Source organism: Hyperoodon ampullatus (assembly GCF_949752795.1).
Source record: "Hyperoodon ampullatus genome assembly, chromosome: 5".
NCBI classification, from domain to species: Eukaryota; Metazoa; Chordata; class Mammalia; order Artiodactyla; family Ziphiidae; genus Hyperoodon; species Hyperoodon ampullatus.
This window is the reverse complement of record NC_136918.1, coordinates 12,482,090-12,502,470: the sequence shown is the minus strand read 5'-3', so window position 1 is coordinate 12,502,470 and position 20,381 is coordinate 12,482,090. Positions and strand designations below refer to the sequence as shown.

General features: G+C 33.2%; 1 protein-coding gene across 2 annotated transcripts in view; it reads left to right on the top strand.

Moving 5' to 3' along the window:
* Positions 1-20,381, top strand: part of PLOD2 (procollagen-lysine,2-oxoglutarate 5-dioxygenase 2) — a gene marked incomplete at both ends in the record, with an annotated part of 105,877 nt that overhangs the window by 78,716 nt on the left and 6,780 nt on the right. The window contains 7 exons of one of the 2 annotated variants that reach the window (XM_079705458.1): positions 4,975-5,076; positions 8,703-8,828; positions 10,801-10,922; positions 14,200-14,304; positions 16,448-16,573; positions 18,773-18,914; positions 20,066-20,128. In XM_079705458.1, coding sequence (XP_079561584.1) covers positions 4,975-5,076; positions 8,703-8,828; positions 10,801-10,922; positions 14,200-14,304; positions 16,448-16,573; positions 18,773-18,914; positions 20,066-20,128 — 786 coding nt within the window. The remainder of the gene's footprint in view (positions 1-4,974; positions 5,077-8,702; positions 8,829-10,800; positions 10,923-14,199; positions 14,305-16,447; positions 16,574-18,772; positions 18,915-20,065; positions 20,129-20,381) is intronic. The other variant, XM_079705459.1, reaches the window with a different exon arrangement.

The following is a 20,381-nucleotide window of genomic DNA, read 5'->3' as shown; positions in this document are numbered from 1 at the left end:
TTATTCTTCTTGATGCAATTGTAAATGAAATTGTTTTTTAAATTTCTCTTTCTGATAGATCATTATTACTATATAGGAATGCAACAGATTTCTGTATATTGTTTATATCTTGCAACTTTTCTGAATTCATTTAGTAGATCTAATAGTTTTTTTGTGGAGTATTTAGTGTTTTCTATATATAGTATGATGCCATCTGCAAACAGTGGCACTTTTTCTTCTTCCTTTCCAACTTGGATGACTTATATTTCTTTTTCTTGCCTAATTTATCTGGCAATGGTTTCCAAACTGTGTTGAATAAAAGTGGGGAGAGTGGGCATCTTTGTCTTCTTCCTGATCTTAGAGGAAATGCTTTCAGCTTTTCACCATTGAGTATGACAGTAGCTGTGGGTTTGTCATATGTGGCCTTTATGTTGAGGTATGTTTCCTCTATAACACTTTGTTGAGAGTTTTTGTTGTTAATGGATGTTGAATTTTGTCAGAAGTTCTTTCTGCATCTATTGAGATGATTATATGATTTTTATCCTTCTTTTTGTTAATGAGGTGTATCACACTGAGTGATTTGCATATGTTGAACTATTCTTGCATCCCTAGATTAAATCTTACTTGATCATGATGTATGATCCTTTTAATGTATTATTGCATTTGGTTTGCTGGTATTTTGTTGAAGACTTTTGCATCTGTGTTCATCAGTAATAATCACCTATAATTTTCTTTTTGGTAGTGTCTTTGTTTGGTTTTGGTATTAGGGTAATGCTGGCCACATAGAATGACTTTGAAAGCGTTCCTTCCTCTCCAGTTTTTTGAAATAGTTTGAGAAGAATAGTTATTAAGTCTTTTCTAAATGTTTGACAGGTCATGGACTGTGAAGATGTCTGGTCATGGACTTTTATGTGTTGGGATTTTTTAGATGTTTGAGTCTGTTTAGAGTTTTTATAACTTTCTGATCATTCTTGGAAGATTGTATAGGCATACTTCATTTTATTGCACTTTGTTTTATTGTACTTCACAGATACATTTTTTATAAATTGAAGGTTTGTAGCAACCATGTGTTGAGTAGTCTATCAGCACCATTTTTCCAACAGCATTTGCTCACTTCGTGTGTCTGTGTCACATTTTGGTAATTCTCATAATATTTCTAACTTTTTCATTATTGTTTTATTTGTTATGGTGATCTGTGACCAGTTAGATGTTATGGTGGTAAGTGATCTTTGATATTACTATGTAATTGTTTTGGGGTGTCGTGAACCTCACCCATATAAAATGGCAAACTTAATCGAATATTGAAATGATGACAAATCATTTAGAATATTACATAAATGTAGTTTTAAAGCAGTGGCATGGTTTGAGAGGTTTACTCCAAATTTGAAAAGAGTTCTGCTGTGGGTAAAGTGCTATTAAACAGCACTGAATGCTACAGAGAAATAATTTGTGAAAGGAAGAGTCAGTTGATGTGGCAGACTTCATTGTTGTCTTATTTTAAGACATTGCCACAGTCACCCCACCCTCCAGCAGCCACCACTCTGATCAGTCAGCAACATCAGCATTGAGGCAAGACCTGCAACCAGCAAAAAGATTATGACTTACTGAAGACTCAGATGATGAGCCTCAGTAAGGTATGTACATTGTTCTTTTTAGACACAATGCTATTGCATGCTTAATAGACTACACTATTGCATAAACAAACCTGATATATGCACTGGGAAGCCAAAAAAATTCTGTGACTTGCTTTATTGCGATATACGTTTTATTGTGGTAGTTTGGAACTAAACCCATAATATCTCTGAGGTATGCCTGTATGTTTCTAGGAGTTTATCCATTTCTTCTAGGTTGGCCAGTTTGTTAGCATATAATTGTTTGTAGTAATTTCTTATGGTCCTTTGTATTTTTTTAACTTCTCCTCCTTCATTTCTGGTTTATTGATTTGGGCTCTCTTTTTTTTCCTGAGTGAATCTGGCTAAAGCTTTGTTGATTTTGTTTATCATTTCAAACAACCAGCTCTTAGTTTCATAGATTTTTTTTCTTTTTTTTACTATCTATTTCATTTATTTCCACTTTAATTATTATTATTTCCTTCCTTCTACTAACTTTGGGTTTTGTTTGTTCTTTTTCTAGTTCCTGTAAGTGTAAGGTTAGCTTGTTTACTGTTTTCTGGTTTCCTCAGATAGGCCGGCCTGTATCACTGTATATTTTCCTCTGAGAACTACTTTTGCTGCATCCCACAGGTTTTGGATCCTTGTTTTTCCATTTTCACTTGGAGATATTTTTTTATTTCCTCATTGATTTTTTCAGTCACCTATTGGTTGGTTACTAGTATATTGTTTAGCCTTCACATGTTTGTATTTTTTGCAGTTTTTTTTTCTGGTAGTTGGTTTCTAATCTCATACCCTTGTGGTTGGAAAATATGCTTGATATGATTTCAGTCTTAAATTTATTGAGACTTGTTCTGTGGCCTAGTGCATCATCTGTCCTGGGAAGTGTTTCATGTACACTTGAAAAAAAAGTATATTTTGCTGCTTTGGGATGAAATATTCTATACAGATCTATTAAGTCCATGTTCATTGCAGCCCTTTTTACAATAGCCAGGACATGGAAGCAACCTAAGTGTCCATTGACAGAAGAATGGATAAAGAAGATGTGACACATATATACAATGGGATATTACTCAGCCATAAAATGAAACGAAATTGAGTTGTTTGTAGTGAGGTGGATGGACCTAGAGTCTGTCATACAAAGTGAAGTAAGTCAGAAATAAAAAAACAAATACCATATGCTAACACATATATATGGAATATAAAAAAAAAATGGCTCTGAAGAACCCAGGGGCAGGACAGGAATAAAGATGCAGACGTAGAGAATGGACTTGAGGACATGGGTGGGGGAAGGGTAAGCTGGGACAAAGTGAGAGAGTAGCACTGACATATATACACTACCAAATGTAAAATAGATAGCTAGTGGGAAGCAGCTGCATCGCACAGGGAGATCACCTCGGTGCTTTGTGACCATTTAGAGGGGTGAGATAGGGAGGGTGGGAGGGAGATGCAAGAGGGAGGGGATATGGAGATATATGTATACATATAGCTGATTCACTTTGTTATACAGCAGAAACTAACACAACATTATAAAGCAATTATACTCCAATAAAGATGTTAAAAAAAATTGAAAACATAAAGAAAAAGAAAGGTCCATATGGTCTAATGCATCATTTAAGGCCAGTGTTTCCTTATTGATTTTCTATCTGGATGATCTGTCCACTGATGTAAGTGAGGTGTTAGGGTCTTCTACTATTATTGTGTTACTGTCAGTTCCTCCCTTTATTTATTTATTTATTTTTTTTGCGGTACCCAGGCCTCTTACTGTTGTGGCCTCTCCTGTTGCGGAGCACAGGCTCCGGATGCGCAGGCTCAGCAGCCATGGCTCACGGGCCCAGCCGCTCTGCGACATGTGGGATCTTCCCGGACCAGGGCATGAACCCGCATCCCCTGCATCAGCAGGCGGACTCTCAACCACTGTGCCACCAGGGAAGCCCCTCCCTTTATGTTTGTTAGTAACTGCTTTATGTGTTTAGATACTCCTATGGGTGTGTGTATGTACATGTGTGTGTTATTCTATCTTCTTGGTGGATTGATCCCTTTATTATTATGTAATATCTTTGTCTCTTTTTACAGTCTTTGTTTTAAAGTCTATTTTGTCTGATATAAGGATTGCTATCACCAGTCTCTTTTCGTGTCTGTTTGTATGGTATGGAATACCCTTTTCCATCCCCTCACTTTTAGCCTATGTGTGACATTAGATGTGAAGTGAGTCTCTGGTATGCAGCATGTATATGGATCTTGTTGTTTTTATCCATTCAGCCACCCTATTTTCTGGATTGCAACATGTAGTCCATTCACATTTAAAGTAATTATTGATAGGTATGTACTTACTACAATTTTGTTAGTTGTATTCTGGTTATTTTTGTTGTTCTTCTGTGTTCCTTCTCTTGTGATTTGGTTACTTTCTTTACAGTTAATGTTTGTATTACTTCCTCTTTATTTTTGTGTATCTAATATCAATTGGTTTATGGTTACCATGAGGTTCTTATGTAACAACCTATGTATATAGCAGTCTATTTTAAGTTGATCATTGCTTAAGTTTGAGTGTATTCTAAAAACACTACATTTTTACTCCCCTCTGCCATGTTTTATGTTTTTGATGTCATATTTTACATCTAAAAAATTTTGTGTATCCTTAAATAATTATTGTAGATATATTTGATTTTACTAGTTTTTTATTTTAATCTTCATACTAGCTATATAGTTGGTTGATCCATTACCTTTACTTTGTATTTACCTTTACTGGTGGCATTTTTCTCTTGCATAATTTTCATATTTCTGGTTATGTTCTTGTCTCTTCTGCTTAAAGAAGTCCTTTTAACATTTCTTAAAAGGTTGGTTTAGTGGTGATGAACTCGTTTACTTTTGGTAGAAGGTCACACTGGTGCTGCCCCATTCACTGTACACTGTATTAGTAGAATTATTAAGGGGATATCCTAATGCAGAAAACATGCTTTGAAGTTAGAGGTTTATTGAATGAAAGCACATTGATGGGAGAGGCTTACTTTTTTTCTTTTTTTTTGAGAGGGGTCTTTTAATTAATTAATTAATGGCTGCGTTGGGTCTTCGTTGCTGCACGCAGGCTTCCTCTAGTTGCGGTGAGCGGGGACTACTCTTCGTTGCACTGCGCGGGCTTCTCATTGCGGTGACTTCTCTTGCTATGGTTGTGGAACACGGGCTCTAGGTGTGCAGACTCAGTAGTTGTGGCATGTGGGCTCAGTAGTTGTGGCTCACAGGCTTAGTTGCTCTGAAGCATGTGGGATCTTCCCGGACCAGGGATCGAACCCCTGTCCCCTGCATTGGCGGGCGGATTCTTAACTACTGCACCACCAGGGAAGTCCAAGGTTTACTTTTGTTAATACAGTTTTCCTTCTTTTGCTAGATTCTCCTGAATTATTTTGGAAACTATGTACCTAATGCATGGACACAAGACAATGGCTGCACTCTTTGTGAAGTGGATACAATTGACTTGTCTGCAGTAGATGTAAGTGGAATTGACTCTGTGTGAAACGTAGTAATAAAAAGTAGTGAGGTGGATGGACCTACAGTCTGTCATACAGAGTGAAGTAAGTGAAAAAGAGAAAAACAAATACCGTATGCTAACACATATATATGGAATCTAAAAAAAAAAAAAATGGTACTGATGAATCTAGTAGTAGGGCAGGAATAAAGACGTAGACATAGAGAATGGACTTGAGGACACAGTGGGGGTAGGGGAAAGCTGGGGCAAAGTGAGAGTACCATCGACATATATACACTACTGAATGTAAAATAGTTAGCTGGTGGGAAGCAGCAGCATAGCACAGGGCGATCAGCTTGGTGCTTTGAGATGACCTAGAGAGATGGGACAGGGAGGGTGAGAGGGAGGCTCAAGAGGAAGGGGATATGGGGATATATGTATGCATATGGCTGATTCACTTTGTTGTGCAACAGAAACTAACACAGTATTGTGAAGCAATTATACTCTAATAAAGATCTATTTTAAAAAGTACATTGTCATGAAATACAATAATTTGTAAAAGAAAAAAGCACATTATTTTATAGTATTGATAATATGGTAGATAATGGATTTAAAAGCTAAAACATGATGACTCCGAAAATTGCTGGATTTGTGTATTTCCAGCAAAACCAGTTAATAATTGACCCCAGTGAAAAGGGCTTGGCTGTTAATATTTACTAGCTTGCTGTGATTGGGTGCTCTTGTTTTATTTTAGTCTGGTAGCTTGGTCAAAGTGTTGAGGTACAATGCTTCATTATTTATATGGACTAATTTTATCTGTTCTTGATTTTCAAATTTGATGATTTTAAAATAATATATGACTAAGGACTGTTTTAATATTTTATAGGTAGTAACATAGTAATTTCACAGATCCCTTAAGTAGGTAGTACTGTTGACTGAGTTTTACAGATGAGAAAACTGAGGTATATATACGTTCAGTAACTTGCTTAAGGCATGTGATTTTTTTAAAGTGTTGGGGGTGGGATTTAAATTTAGGCAGTCTGGCTCCAGATCCTATAATCTTGATCACTGTGCAATTTCGCCTGGATGTGATGTACATATTATATGCCAGACACAGTGCTACTTATACATGTGTTTCATAGAGAATTACAGCTATAGTTTAATGTTTATGTGTTGAGAGTAAATGAGCAACTGGAAGTAATTATTATGTGTCTATTAAACATTTTATGCATCCTTCTCTCATCAACCAGAGCAGTTTTAGGATATCCTGTAGTAACATTTTTCTTCCAAAAAATTTCTCTTGTAACTTGGAAGACGATTATGTGTATGAACAATTGAATTCTAGGGATGATTTTGTCATTAAGGCTGATTCTTTCCTTCATTCACCATAGGTTTATTGAGTATGTACAGCATGCCAGATAAGTATAGACAGAAATAAAATTCGCCTTACTATAGTTCTGGTGACTCCTGTACCCATGCAAATACAAAAATACTCTCACCGTAAAGCACTCAGGCTCCTGAATTAAATAGTTTCTGTTCTGTTCTGAAAAGAAGGATAAAGAGTAACTTGTCCACATTTAGGACCTTCTGAATATAACCCTATTTTACTTGAAAATAAGACTTTTTGGCCAGTCTCTCAAATAACAGACTGCATGTTTCCTATCTGGAAAGAAAGCCAGAAACTTTCTGACTGAAGCTGCGTCATGAAGATGTTTAAAAATTCATCCTGATATTTTTTGCAAAGTCTTCTGGAGGGAGAGTTAAAGCTTTTTATCTGTTTAGTATCCTTTTACATAAACTTTCTGGTGCAAAGATTGAAAAATATTTATATTATAGTTTTTTATCTTTATTTTTTGCATATAGGTGAAAATCACCTAATTCTTAAGCTAAGCTTTTTTGTCTTGTAGACTGTTAGAAAGGAAAACCATTTTATTATGCATAAATTTCTTATGTGTTTTATATGTGTAATAATTAAGCAACAGGGATATAAAAATTAAAATTATGTGGGTAGTTAAGATCTAGGGCTACCATATACTTAGGTGTGGGCCGTAGGCAAGTTTCTCTATATGTAAAAATGATAATGGCTATCTCAGAGGATTGGTAGGAGGGTTAAATGAAATTATATAGATGTATATATAATGATATTTTATATGTATAAATTATATATATGGGGTGCTAAGCCTTGATAATAGCTAACTGTTGTACTCTTATTATCATTAGTATATAAAAATGAGCTTAGATTGACAATGGAGATGTAGCATGTTGAAGCCCAATTCTTTACTAATTTATGTGTTCTGAGTTGCTTAACTCTTCTAAGTCCCATTTTCCTCATGTGTAAATTTGGGATAATAAATAACTTCTAAGGTTATTACAAAATTTAAATGAAATGCATCACATCACTTGATAAGAGAGAGTTGTCATCTAGTTTTTACTCATTTTCCTTGTTAAATTGAGAACTCCTAGAAGGTAGATATTTTGTCTTTAGTTGTTTGTATTTGTTTATTGATTTAGCAATAAATATTTGGGTGACTGAATGAATTGATAAGAAGGACAACAGTGTATGACTTGTACTTCAATGCAAACAAATAATGTTATTATCCAGATAACAGAGGAATATGTGAGGTATCATGTGTGAAAAGATGGGGGAAAGTTACCTAATTCAGCACTTAACATATGTGGTACTTTAAAATATCTGTAATCTTTATTAAAAATTTTTTTCTTGCTCAGTAATGCACTGTATTTATTTATTTATTTTACCTTTTGACCTCCTTCACCCATCTGTATGTAGTTTGTAATTTAAAAATCTATAATCTTTAAAGTCAGACTTTAAGACTGATTAAAAAAGGCATTATAAAGAAATCTTTCATATGGTTCTGGTAATAACACTATTACCTGGCATTTACTTATGTTTCTGTCTTCCTCAATCATTTGTAAGTTTTCCAAGCAAGGAATTTTCACTCCTTTTTTAAAATATTTCTTATCACAAGGACAGACTAATAGTGGATATTTCAGAATTGTTCATGCAATGAATGAAAGAAACTATTCTCTAAAACATACCCAAACAGAAATTAAGAAAATGTTAAAAATCAATACAAGATAAAATATATTAGTGAAAGAAAGTAGCTTTCCTTATATATAATATAATGATGAAGCAAAATAAAGTACTATCAGTAAAATGAGATTAAAGGTTCAAGGATAGAAATAAAGTCTCAAGCCTCTGTGATTGTTTTCTTTGAGCTACAAATTAACCACTAAACTTCCAAACCATGGAAACAAACATGGAAGCACAATTAGCATTCTGGTTTCATAGATGAAGCTATCAAATAGATTTAGATCTGAAGGAAGTTTCTTTTAGGACTATCTTAAAGGAAGCATTAAATAGTAGAGCAGGCAGTAACCTTAATTACAGTATCCCTATGTTATACGATAGTGAGTTTCCTCTTCAACCTAAATCATAATGTCAAGATGTGATTCAGGAAAATCACTTTGGTGGGGTCCACAAAAATGTATTAGAGAATTGTCATGGGGCAATCAAATTTAGGTTAAGTTGTACTGATATTCTAGTATGTTTTATTGATTAAAACTTGAATAGAATTTAAAGTAAAACCATGCTAATTCTAATTTGCTTTTATGTTTGCCACAAAACAAAGGTTCACCCAAATGTAACAATAGGTGTTTTTATTGAGCAACCAACCCCTTTCCTACCTCGATTTCTGGACATATTGTTGACACTGGATTACCCAAAAGAAGCAGTTAAACTCTTTATTCATAACAAAGTAAGTATTTGAGAAATGAATATTTTATGGGAAAACTATTTTGATCTTATTTGGAACTATTTGTTATTATTTAGTCATGTCTAAAAAATTTTTTTAAATTTGAGTTAAATTCAGTGGGGGATTTTTGAAGTCATTACTACTCTGCGTATTTAGAACCTAAGGATTTTAGAGTTTAGAAGCTAGTATCATACTATTGGGATGAGACACATGAAACTGTCAATTTTTTGTATATCAAAAATGGTTGAATATCAGCCATTTTTATATGTTCAACTTAATATATAATGAAGAGATATCAAAGGGCCTGTAGTCCTTTGCCTTTGGGTTAGTTCTGGTACTTTCTTTTATAGAACCGATCATTAAATTGTTTACAGCTAATGATAATACCCAACATCAGAACTTGAAATATCTTCCGTATACAGTATTGTTTTGATTAATTACACAATGGCATGCTCTTCCCCTAAAGATTTTTTTTTCCCCTAAAGATTTTGATACTGTCATTTCCTTCAAAAATATTCAGAACCTCCCAAATACCTCCTATGTATAGTCTAAATTTAAAGACATTTTTCCTCAATATTTTTCAATTTTGCTTGTCTCTTCCCTGTTAAAACAGTTGGCATTTATTATCACCTAGAAAAACTCAATAGCTGTGAAGTATGCTCTTTTCTCTCTTTTGTCCTAATACTTTTTGTTTAAGATTGTTCTTTCTTCCTGATGTACATATCGGCTAATCATTTGCCTTTTCCAGAGACTATTTTATATTTGCAGAAAACCACCTCAGATAAGTTTAAAGGGGTGAATGTATTGAGAATTGGCTTTGTAAAATGCATTGTAATACATGTACTTACATTAAAGTATTTTGTTTTTATGTATTGTGTCTTTTATTTATATTTTTCCTCCTTTCATAGGACCTAAAACCTCTTGATAGCAGGAGTTTTTATCTTCTTTTATTTAAAATTAATTCTATGCAGCTTTTGTATGATAAGTAGTTTTAACAACCTGTGAAAAGCTTTCAAAAATACTTAGTGAGACTTGATACATAAAGAGCTCTGAAATGCTCTAATGATGGAGATAGATAACCTTATCTAAATTTTAGCACAGTTGAATCACACTAATTTGATGACTTTTCATGTTGATTATTTTCTCATCATATTTTCTTATCAATAAAATTTTAACTTTCCGTTCTTTTTGTAAAAAACACAACTTTTTATGTGACCATTAATTTTCTCTCTGCTTAAAATAATATTGTAATATTTATTTTATAAAAAAGATTATAACAGATTAATCTGTTAGGTTTAATAGATATTTTTTATGGATATTTTACAAAACATGTCTAAGATTCTCAGGGAACAAGGCATTTTCCCCCTCAAGTCAGAAATATTTTATAGCACTCAGGATTTAAGTATTAATGCAAGGACTAGGAGTAGTTATTACTAATGGTTCCATAACTTCATCATTGGAGAGTACCTTGGGTCCACATTTAGAACTTATTTTCTCTATTTAAAAATTTTTTGTATGTGCTCTGTTGTATCTGGCTTTGCCTTAGCACAGTGTTTTTTTTATTCACTCATGTCATTACAGTTATCAGCAGCTCATTCCTTTTCATTGCTGACTAGTATTTTATCATGAATAAATAAAATAAATAAATAAAATAAAATTTATCATGAATATACTGCAAGTGGTTTACACACGCCCCTGGTGATAGATGTTAAAAGAATTTTGAAGTATCTTTTTAAAAAAATTGATATGTATCTATTTTAGATTCTACATGTGATATTTAGATGATATTTCAATATAATATGCTTAATATAGTTATCACTTTGCCTGTAGTGAGTGAATATGTGAATGGTGGAATTCACAAATTTTGAATGTGAAGTCATCCCTACATATGAATACTTCAGTCATCTTATTGTCTTTTTTCTCACTACTTTTCTTCATTTTTAGACTAATTTTCAATTTTTAAAATATGTTACAGGAAGTTTATCATGAAAAGGACATCAAGGTGTTCTTTGATAAAGCTAAACATGAAATCACTACTATGAAAATAGTAGGACCGGAAGAAAATCTAAGTCAAGCTGAAGCCAGAAACATGGGAATGTATGTTTTAGCAAATTTAAATTCAACCAGTATCTACTTAAAAGAAACTTAAAAAAGAAAGACAACTTTTCTTCAAAATTAGTGTCCTAAACTTGGATGTCTCAACTGTGTGTGTGCGTGTGTGTCTGTGTGTGTTTGTGCCCACACGTGAGCATACCTCTGCTGTTTGAACTATATCTATGTTTGTGTGTATTTATGTCTAAAGGGCCATGAAAGTTATTTACGTTTTTCTTTTAATGGCTAAGAGTCAATATATTTATTCAAACTATTAACTGAACTTCAGATCAAGATTTAAATCCCCAGACAGATGAGTAGTGTGACTGATGTAACAGTGATTTAAATATACATTATCTGAAGCTTTTGTGTGGCAGAAATGTGTGTTTCAGATATTCTAGTTACCTATTGATCTAAATAGTACTGTAACCACAGAAGAAGTATTTTAAGTCCTTTGTTTAGCCCCTTTAATACTTCAGACAGATTACTAATAAAATTCTGGTAATAACAAAAACGATCACTTATTCAGTGAATGTTAATTGAATATGCCCATCAGTAGGTTAAAAGCTGGTAATGAAAAGGTAAGACTCAGTGATTTCTCAGCAGGAGATGTTCTTGTCTTGTGCTGTGGAAGCTTCAGGCCCAAAGTGATGGACAGTGCCTATTATGAGGGTAAAGGGACAGGCAGGAAAATGGGCCTTAGAAAAACCAAACAGATGTTATTACTAATGGTTCCATAACTTCATCATTGGAGAGTACCTTGGGTCCACATTTAGAACTTATTTTCTCTATTTAAAAATTTTTTGTATGTGCTCTGTTGTATCTGGCTTTGCCTTAGCACAGTGTTTTTTTAATTCACTCATGTCATTACAGTTATCAGCAGCTCATTCCTTTTCATTGCTGACTAGTATTTTATCATGAATATACTGCAAGTGGTTTACACACGCCCCTGGTGATAGACATTGGGCTATGTCCAGTTTGGGGCCATTATGAATAAGGCTGCTAATGAAGATTCTTTATTAGAAGTGTAAATATGTGTGTGTGTGTGTGTGTGTGTGCGTGTGTGTACATATGCTTTAGTGTATTTTGGGAAAATAGCAAGGAGTGGACTAACTAGGTCATAGGGTTAGGATAGATGTATGTTTATAAGAAACAGCTAAATAGTCCAAAATGGTTGTACTTTTTTTTTTTTTTTTTTTTTGGCTGTGTTGGGTCTTCGTTTCTGTGCGAGGGCTTTCTCTAGTTGCGGTGAGCGGGGGCCACTCTTCATCGCGGTGCACGGGCCTCTCACTGTCGCGGCCTCTCTTGTTGCGGAGCACAGGCTCCAGACGTGCAGGCTCAGTAGTTGTGGCTCACAGGCCCAGTTGCCCCGTGGCATGTGGGATCTTCCCAGACCAGGGCTCGAATCCATGTCCCCTGCATTAGCAGGCAGATTCTCAACCACTGCGCCACCAGGGAAGCCTTGGTTGTACATTTTACACTTGTAACAGCATGGTAATAGAGCTCCAGCTGCTCCACATGTTTGTCAACATTTGATATTGCCCATCTTTTTTATTTTAGCCACCCTACTGGGTATGAAAAGGTATCTTACTGTGGTTAGGTATCTAAAGGTATCTAAATCTTTTGTGCATTTTTGTTTACATTGGGTTATCTTGTTAGTTGTGTATTCGTAGGAATTCTTTATATATATTGTATACAAAATCTATCTATCTATCTAAACTCTATCTCTGTAATATTTTGTGAATATTTGTTCCATTCTATGGCTTGATTTTTTACTTTCTAAGTATTGCCTTTTAATGAGAAGAAATTTTAATTTTAATAAAATTCTATTTCATCTTTTTCTTTTATGCTTTGTGCTTTGGGGTTTATTTTCTATTTAAGAAATCTTTCTTTTTCCAGTGTCATGAAGACATTCTTTGGAATTTTTCTTTCATAAGCTTTATCTTTCTAGCATTTATGTTTAAGATGTTTCAATCTGCAATTCATCTTGAATACATTTTTGTGTTTGGAGTGAAGTAGGGGTCAACTTTTATTCTTTGCAAATGAAATTCCAGTTGTTTCAATACTCCTTTTTAATTTAAGGCTTTTCTTTTCCTACTTAATTGACTTGGCCTTGGTCAAAAATCAGATAACTGAGTGTTTATGAGTGATTGTGAGCTCTCAATTCTGTTTTGTTGCTCCAAGATCAGTGCTACACTTTATTACTAGGGATTTATATTAACCTTGAAATCATGTGGTATAAAGTTTTAAATTTTTTCCCAAGATAATTCGAGCTGTTTTTAAAAAAATTATTTAATTTTCATTTTTATTGAGGTATAATTGACATATAATGTTAATTTGAGGTGTACAACACAGCTTCAATATTTGTATACATTGTGAAATAATCACCACAATAAGTCTAGTTACCATCTGTCACCGTGCATAGTTATAGTATTTTAAAAAAAACTTCCTCTAATTTTTTTTGCACAATTGTAACAAACTTTCCTGTCTGGTGTCCTGCCTGACAGTTGCTTAGAAACAAATGTGTCATGGAGGTAAACACTGACAGTAGCAGAAAGTGATAACTCGGATCAGCAGTGAGGGAGGAGAGCTCAGAAAGAGAGGGCTCCAAATGCAGAAACCATAATACTTGGAAGCCTATCATGTATCACAAGTAGTTCATTCCTTCGTGTTCCTGATGATAACGCTCCAGACTCTACCAAGAAAACATACACCACAATCCATGTCCCTGGATAAGAAGAAGGGCAGTGACCATCTTAGAAAGAATTCCATGCAAATCAAGTTTAAAAAGTATTAACACCTAAAGAGTTATACACCTGTATTTCCAAGATTCAATTAAAACTGAGTTGTTGGATATACAGGATTTTACACTGTGAATGTGTGTGTGTGTGTGTGTGTGTGTGTGTGCAGAAAACATTTTGATTTGTGAAAAAAATTTGTTGATAAATCCATTGGTATAAATTATGTTCCCTTTTTAGAGAGAATTAAATGCTGAATTATAAATTGCCTTTCTGACTGGATATTTTATGCTTTGAAGTATTTAGTGGCTTGAAAATCTATTTCACTTGCCCTAAAATTTTTAGTTTCACTCTACCCATGAACATCTGTGTTGATCAACTGACCATTTTGAAATTTAAGATATTTATCCTTTTGGATATAGTCTTACTATTTTGATTAGAAAAGTATTTTAGAGAAACCTTATTTTGCTTATGAGCTTTATGTTAACATTTTTCAACCAGCAAATTTTTATTTAATGCATATTTTATTTCCTTTTCAATGACAGGGATTTTTGCCGTCAGGATGAAAACTGTGATTATTACTTTAGTGTGGATGCAGATGTTGTTTTGACAAATCCAAGGACTTTAAAAATTTTGATTGAACAAAACAGGTACTATATATGATTCAGTGTCAATTTATGTTTAAAATTATAATTATTTTCTGTATCTATGTGGACATGCTGTAATTACTTGTCTGTGTTTAGCAAATTGAGGGAGCTCACAAGAAATTATTTTCTACACCTTATAAACTTTCAATTCTAAGTAATTAGTTTTCTTTTAAAGAAGTCAAATAGGAAACAACCTGATGAAAATTTCAAAATATTCAATATTAGTTACAATCACAAATGTGATGTTTATCAATTATATTTGGCCTATTTTTCTATTTAAAGCTAGATGAAATTGTGATCTATCTAAAAATAGAATTGTCTTATTTTCCACAGATATTTTTAAAGTAGAATTTCATAAAACTTCTGACCTAAGAAGTTATTACAGAGTTGGAAGTTCTTAGAATATGAAATAAATTTCAGAGGTACATATTATTGCACAGCCTGATCTGTGATTTTGTTTAGTACTGAACTAATTATCTCTAGGCAATACCTGTTTTCATTTAACTGAATTGAAATGCGTAAAAGGCAGCATCTATACCAGCTTATAATGATATTAATCTTCATTTACAACTACTACTGCTACTACTATTAATACTCTCACTAATACCCCACCTTTAGTGAGTGCTTATTAAGTGCCAGGTATTACTCTGTGTATGTTCACATATATTAACACAATTATTTCTCTTAACAAATAGAATGGTTAGCAATGAAATGTTAGAATTACTGTTTTCATTTTGCTGAATAAAATATGTAAGAAGTCTATTATACTCCACTAATCTACCGTTTGTATAATTTGTCAATTTGAGAATTCAGTTATTATTTCAAAAGCTAAAACCTCTCAGTATTAATCTTCTAATTCCATACTGAAAACATTGAGGCACACAGAAGATGGATTTTGCTTTTCAATGTCTCTTTCCCCAGCTGTCAGGCAGCTAAGATTATAAATTACAAGATTTTTTTCTATTAAATATTTGATCTTGTTAGTTATCGACATTGAATTATCATTCATTCCTTAGATTAACATAATATGTAGATTCTAATTTATGCTTTTATTTCCAATATTGTAAGTATTCTAAACAAAACAAAATGTAAATGTATCTGGTTAACATTTTATTCTAATAGGAACCAGGAAAAATAAACTACAATCATTATTTTGCATGAAGTGTATTTACAGACTGTGTGTCACTTTTCCATAGGTAAGAGAAAGGGCACACCTGTTCTTCACAAGATTGGAGGGTTGTGAAATACGTTTTTTTTTGTGGAAATAGTTGGTCTATAACCTTCCTCTTGGAGGAGTTGTGTGAGATTTTCTTCAAAATTGTGTGACACCACTACAATTTACTTCATTTTAAAAATAGTTCTAACAGAACTTCAGATTTTGTTACCTCATTTGGAAAATGTTGACACATTATAAATTAGATTTCCTTAAAAGAAATCTGGCATGTTTTGAATTTGTAACATATACTTGTCTTAAAGGGGCTGCTTTCCTGGTAGGTAGTGAGACAGCACGGTATAGCAATCACCTTTTATTTTGTTTTCTAAAATAGTCAAAAGACCAGAAAAATGTTTAGTGTTGCCAGGGCTAGCACAACCCATTTTAAAAGTTAAAAAAAAAAAAAAACGGAAACATACTTTAAAGTAATTCAAGGCTTAACTTACTGGCCTACTTACAAATATCTCAGCCCATCTTCATACATTTTTTTATTCAGCAAATATTTATTGGATACCTTAATGCACCAGGGACTGTTACGTCTGCCTAATAACAATGAAAATATTTGATTTCATTTAGTATAATTTTTGAAATACTAAAATAACTAAATAATTAAGGTAGTTATACTTTTTGGATATAAGTATGATACTTTTAAAAGTTGTTTTTATACTTTCATTCGCATTTTCAATTACTTTTACTTTCTCATTAGTCTTTTTAAAAAAACATCATTGAAAGTCAGCAACGTACTTATTTTTAAAGAAAGTGAGGGGAGGAAATTCCTCTCTATTTTATTTTACATTTAGTTTTTTGGACTAACTACATGTGTGCTAAATGAACTTTATTGTTTTCTGTGTCATGTTAAGCCCAAAACACATAATTCTGTGGCAATTAAAAAATAAATAATTATCTGGATTTGTTTTTCTCTCTTCTCTTTAGAAAGATCATTGCTCCTCTTGTAACTCGTCATGGAAAGCTGTGGTCCAACTTCTGGGGGGCCTTGAGTCCTGATGGATACTACGCTCGATCTGAAGATTATGTGGATATTGTTCAAGGGAATAGAGTGTAAGTTACTTGATTTGATCTTTTAATGTAAAATACTTTTATCTAAAGATATGGTCTTGTTAATATTATATTGAATTTTCAAACATTTTTTTATCTCTTTATGTTAAATAGAAATTTGAAGACCTGGAGACCACTTGGGATCCTGCAATACTAGTGTAAAACTAATATTTAAAAAATTGTTCTTAAAGTTGTAAATCTTCAAAGGCACAAACTCTCAGTTGTGGGAAATACTAAAAGCCAATGTATGATTACCATGGGTAGTCATCTAATGGTTGTTAGAAGAGGAATATTCTTTAAAGTTTGGAAAGGGAATTTAGTTTAGCTAATTTCTTTAGTGGCCAGGGCGAAGGTTGTTTGATAGCTTATAAAATTTTATAAATGAGCAAACAAAAACACCAACAATCAAACCTTCCAACATTTCCTTTTGCAAGAATTTTCTGTGTAATATAGCTAATATTCTGCTTTAAAGAGAAATTGCTTTGCCAGTATGATTTCCATTTCTAGAGTTTGAAAAGAATATACTTACTACAAAGTATGTGCATGACTGATATTTATTTCAGAGACAACAATTGATATTTTTTAAACTAAAAATTAATCACACCTGAAGTAGTTTTTTTTTGCTAAGGTAATATTAAGGAAGAATGTATCCTGTTTTTCATACAGATGATGGACCAGAGTTACTGAGACATTAAGTGCTTTGCCTAATTTCTCAGATACATCAGCTCAATTAAAAAGGGTGAAAATTTAGGAAAAAAACTCCCACACACTTCTTGTTGAACAGTTGAGTGGTAAAGAGATGTTTTGCTTGTGAAAATAATAATAGGTGTAAAAACAGTAATAGTAAATTTGAATGATGTAAACGATAAAGGCTTTTGTTAGCTGCAGTTAAGAAGCATGATAACTGAGAAAATACTATTAAGATCATATTCTGTTGTTTCAAAGTACGTTAATTGATTCTGGAATGATCAGGATAGACCATATGCCTGATATTGTCTGTGGGTATAGCGGGAATAAGGCTTCACAGAAGTAGAAACAGAGAACTCATATTTCATTTGTTTTAGGCACTGGTGTTTTTCTGTCCAACCTCCTGTAATTTTGTCTAAAGTGTAAGGAAAAGAATAAAGTAGAGGTTTTTGATTTAGTTAATAGAAGAATGTACCTTGTGTATAAAAGCTACATGAAAGAATGACATCGTGTGTGTGTGTGTGTGTGTGTGTTTGTGTGTTTTCCTTTAAAATTGAAACAGTGCACACTCTACCATACCAGTGATTAATTTCTGAATTCAGCGGACACATTGTATATTTTTGATTGGCCATTTCCTTTGAGGCTCATCTAGTAAGACAAAATGATGTTATGTATATTGCTTTCAATATCTAACTACATTTCCTTGGTCAGGATCTTCCCTTTCAGTGCTCTAAAAGCAAAGGTATATCCCTTCATGTGAACCTCTATTATATTGTTTTTATGAAATGAGTCATGTTCAGAGTAAGGAGACAGGTGTGGGAAAGAATAAAGGACAAAATAAAGTGTCTCCCAACACTCATGTACTTCTAGCTATGTTTCTTTATATCTTCCTTTTTCTACAGACAATTGAGATAGCTTAATGAATTTCAAAAGGCTATATTTTAGGAGAATTTTAGGCTGTATTCAGTGATGTGCTGGTAAATGTCTAACAAGTAGTTCTTTGGGTTGGAGGAGGCCCTGATTTGTAGTGTTTGCCAAGTTCTGTGTTCTGAATAGTTCTACCACGGCTGATTTCAAGCTTCCAATGTGAAGTCGGAAGGCAAGCTAAATGCTCTGGGGAGCCTGTGTGAGCTGGCTGCAGTACGCCACTGGCTGGGTGTGCTATTTTTTGCTATCAGACTGCTTAATCTTATATGTACAACAGAAAATTATACTCTAGCTGTATCAACAGAGTGAGGGATGACAGCCAAAATGCCAAACATATCAACCTTAAAATGAAGTTTATGTAGGGAGATAGTGGTTTATCTCATAGTATGTAGTGTTTACCAAGTAATCTCATGTATATGTGTGTGTATATATGTGTCAGATGTCATTAAATGTGTTTGCATTTGTGTGTAACTTGATTCAGTAGTTTATATCTGCAAAATTTGAAAACATAGAAGGCATTTATTTTAAGAACATAAAAATAAAACTTCGTATTTGTGGTATTTTGGAACGTCTTATCTTTACTTTCAGAGGGATATGGAATGTCCCATACATGGCTAACGTGTACTTAATTAAAGGAAAGACACTCCGATCAGAGATGAATGAAAGGAACTATTTTGTTCGTGATAAATTGGATCCTGATATGGCTCTTTGCCGAAATGCTAGAGAAATGGTATGGTATACAATGATGGCTTTCTTGAATGTCTCTATAAGATGGCTTGCTTTCCCAGTTGATGTGTCATTTGTTTTGGTGCCCTTTTTCTTTCTAATTTGTAGTACTAGCCAATTTTTCTGGTTCTGTATTGAAATACTGGAAGCAATTATGGAGAATAATTTACCTGTGGAACATTTACCTATAGAAACAACTTGAAAAAAGTTAGGTGCTTAGGTTAACTCATAAGCAACAGTAAGATTTTCAATAATAAACATAGCTTTATTACAAATCAGCTTTGCATTTTTAAGAATTTGCCTTTACTTTCATTTGAAATTCTATAGTTAAAACCTGACCTAATTAAAGTTAACTATATGAAGCCTGGGTGAAATGATCTGTTACACATTTAAGAAAAACACACTTTTGTCCTAAAATCAATGTCCATATTTTCTCTATCATTATTAATCCCATACTCTCAAAAAGTAAGTTCCTTACCACTAATCTGGGAGGAGGATCGAAACATATAGTCTATTTAATCTATGTGAAAAATTAATGATACATTGCTATTCTACAAATGTACTTTCTTGATAAAACTTAAGTGATTGTAGTAAATAGTTTGTTTTTCAAAATGTGTTAATACATCTTAAAACATTTATATGGTTTTCTGTTTTAAAATGGTTGGGTTATTTTATTCAAATTTATTTAAGCAAATGTGATTTTGGAAAAAATCAGGAAAGTTGGCAAGTACTTTTTTTCTGGTTTAATAAGGCATGTATTGTTTGAATATATTTGTTTTTTCCTATAAACTTATGTCCATTGTTATATTGAATATACTCAGTACTTGTGATTGTAATTTGTGCTCATGTTTGGCTAATTTGACTCAACAGCGCATCCCGGAATGGCCATTCTTACACACTTTTCCTTTGTCTTAATTTTGTATCTAATAAAAATTCTACTAAGGAATGAGCTTGGATTTATGTTTGACCAACAGAAAAAAAGGGCTGGAGTTGTTTCTTTGTGTGCGCTGTAAGCTTTGCTTGTTCTGCATGTTGTCTGTGAAGGACATTTCAGAATGTCAGCTTTTGATCAAAGGCTGCTATTTTTATTTACCTAAGAATACCTGAGAGAGTGGGTGTGCAGGTCAACTTACCCAATCCTTCTCTTCATTTTAGACTTTACAAAGGGAAAAAGACTCCCCTACTCCGGAAACATTCCAAATGCTCAGGCCCCCAAAGGTGTTATTTTTATTTATTTTTACTTGTTTTGGTTTATTTAATTTTGTTTATTTAATTAAAATACTAGATATTGTCTAGAAGTAAAGTTTAAGAGCCTTCTTTCCTTTTAGCTTGGTGTGACTGGTCGGTATTCTTTGGTTCTGAATCTATATATGTATGTGTGTGCTTTGCATGTTGGGGTACGCATTGTGTGATATTCACTTCTTAGTTCTTTGGGCTGATTTAGATTTTATGGTTGACAAATGTGAAAGTT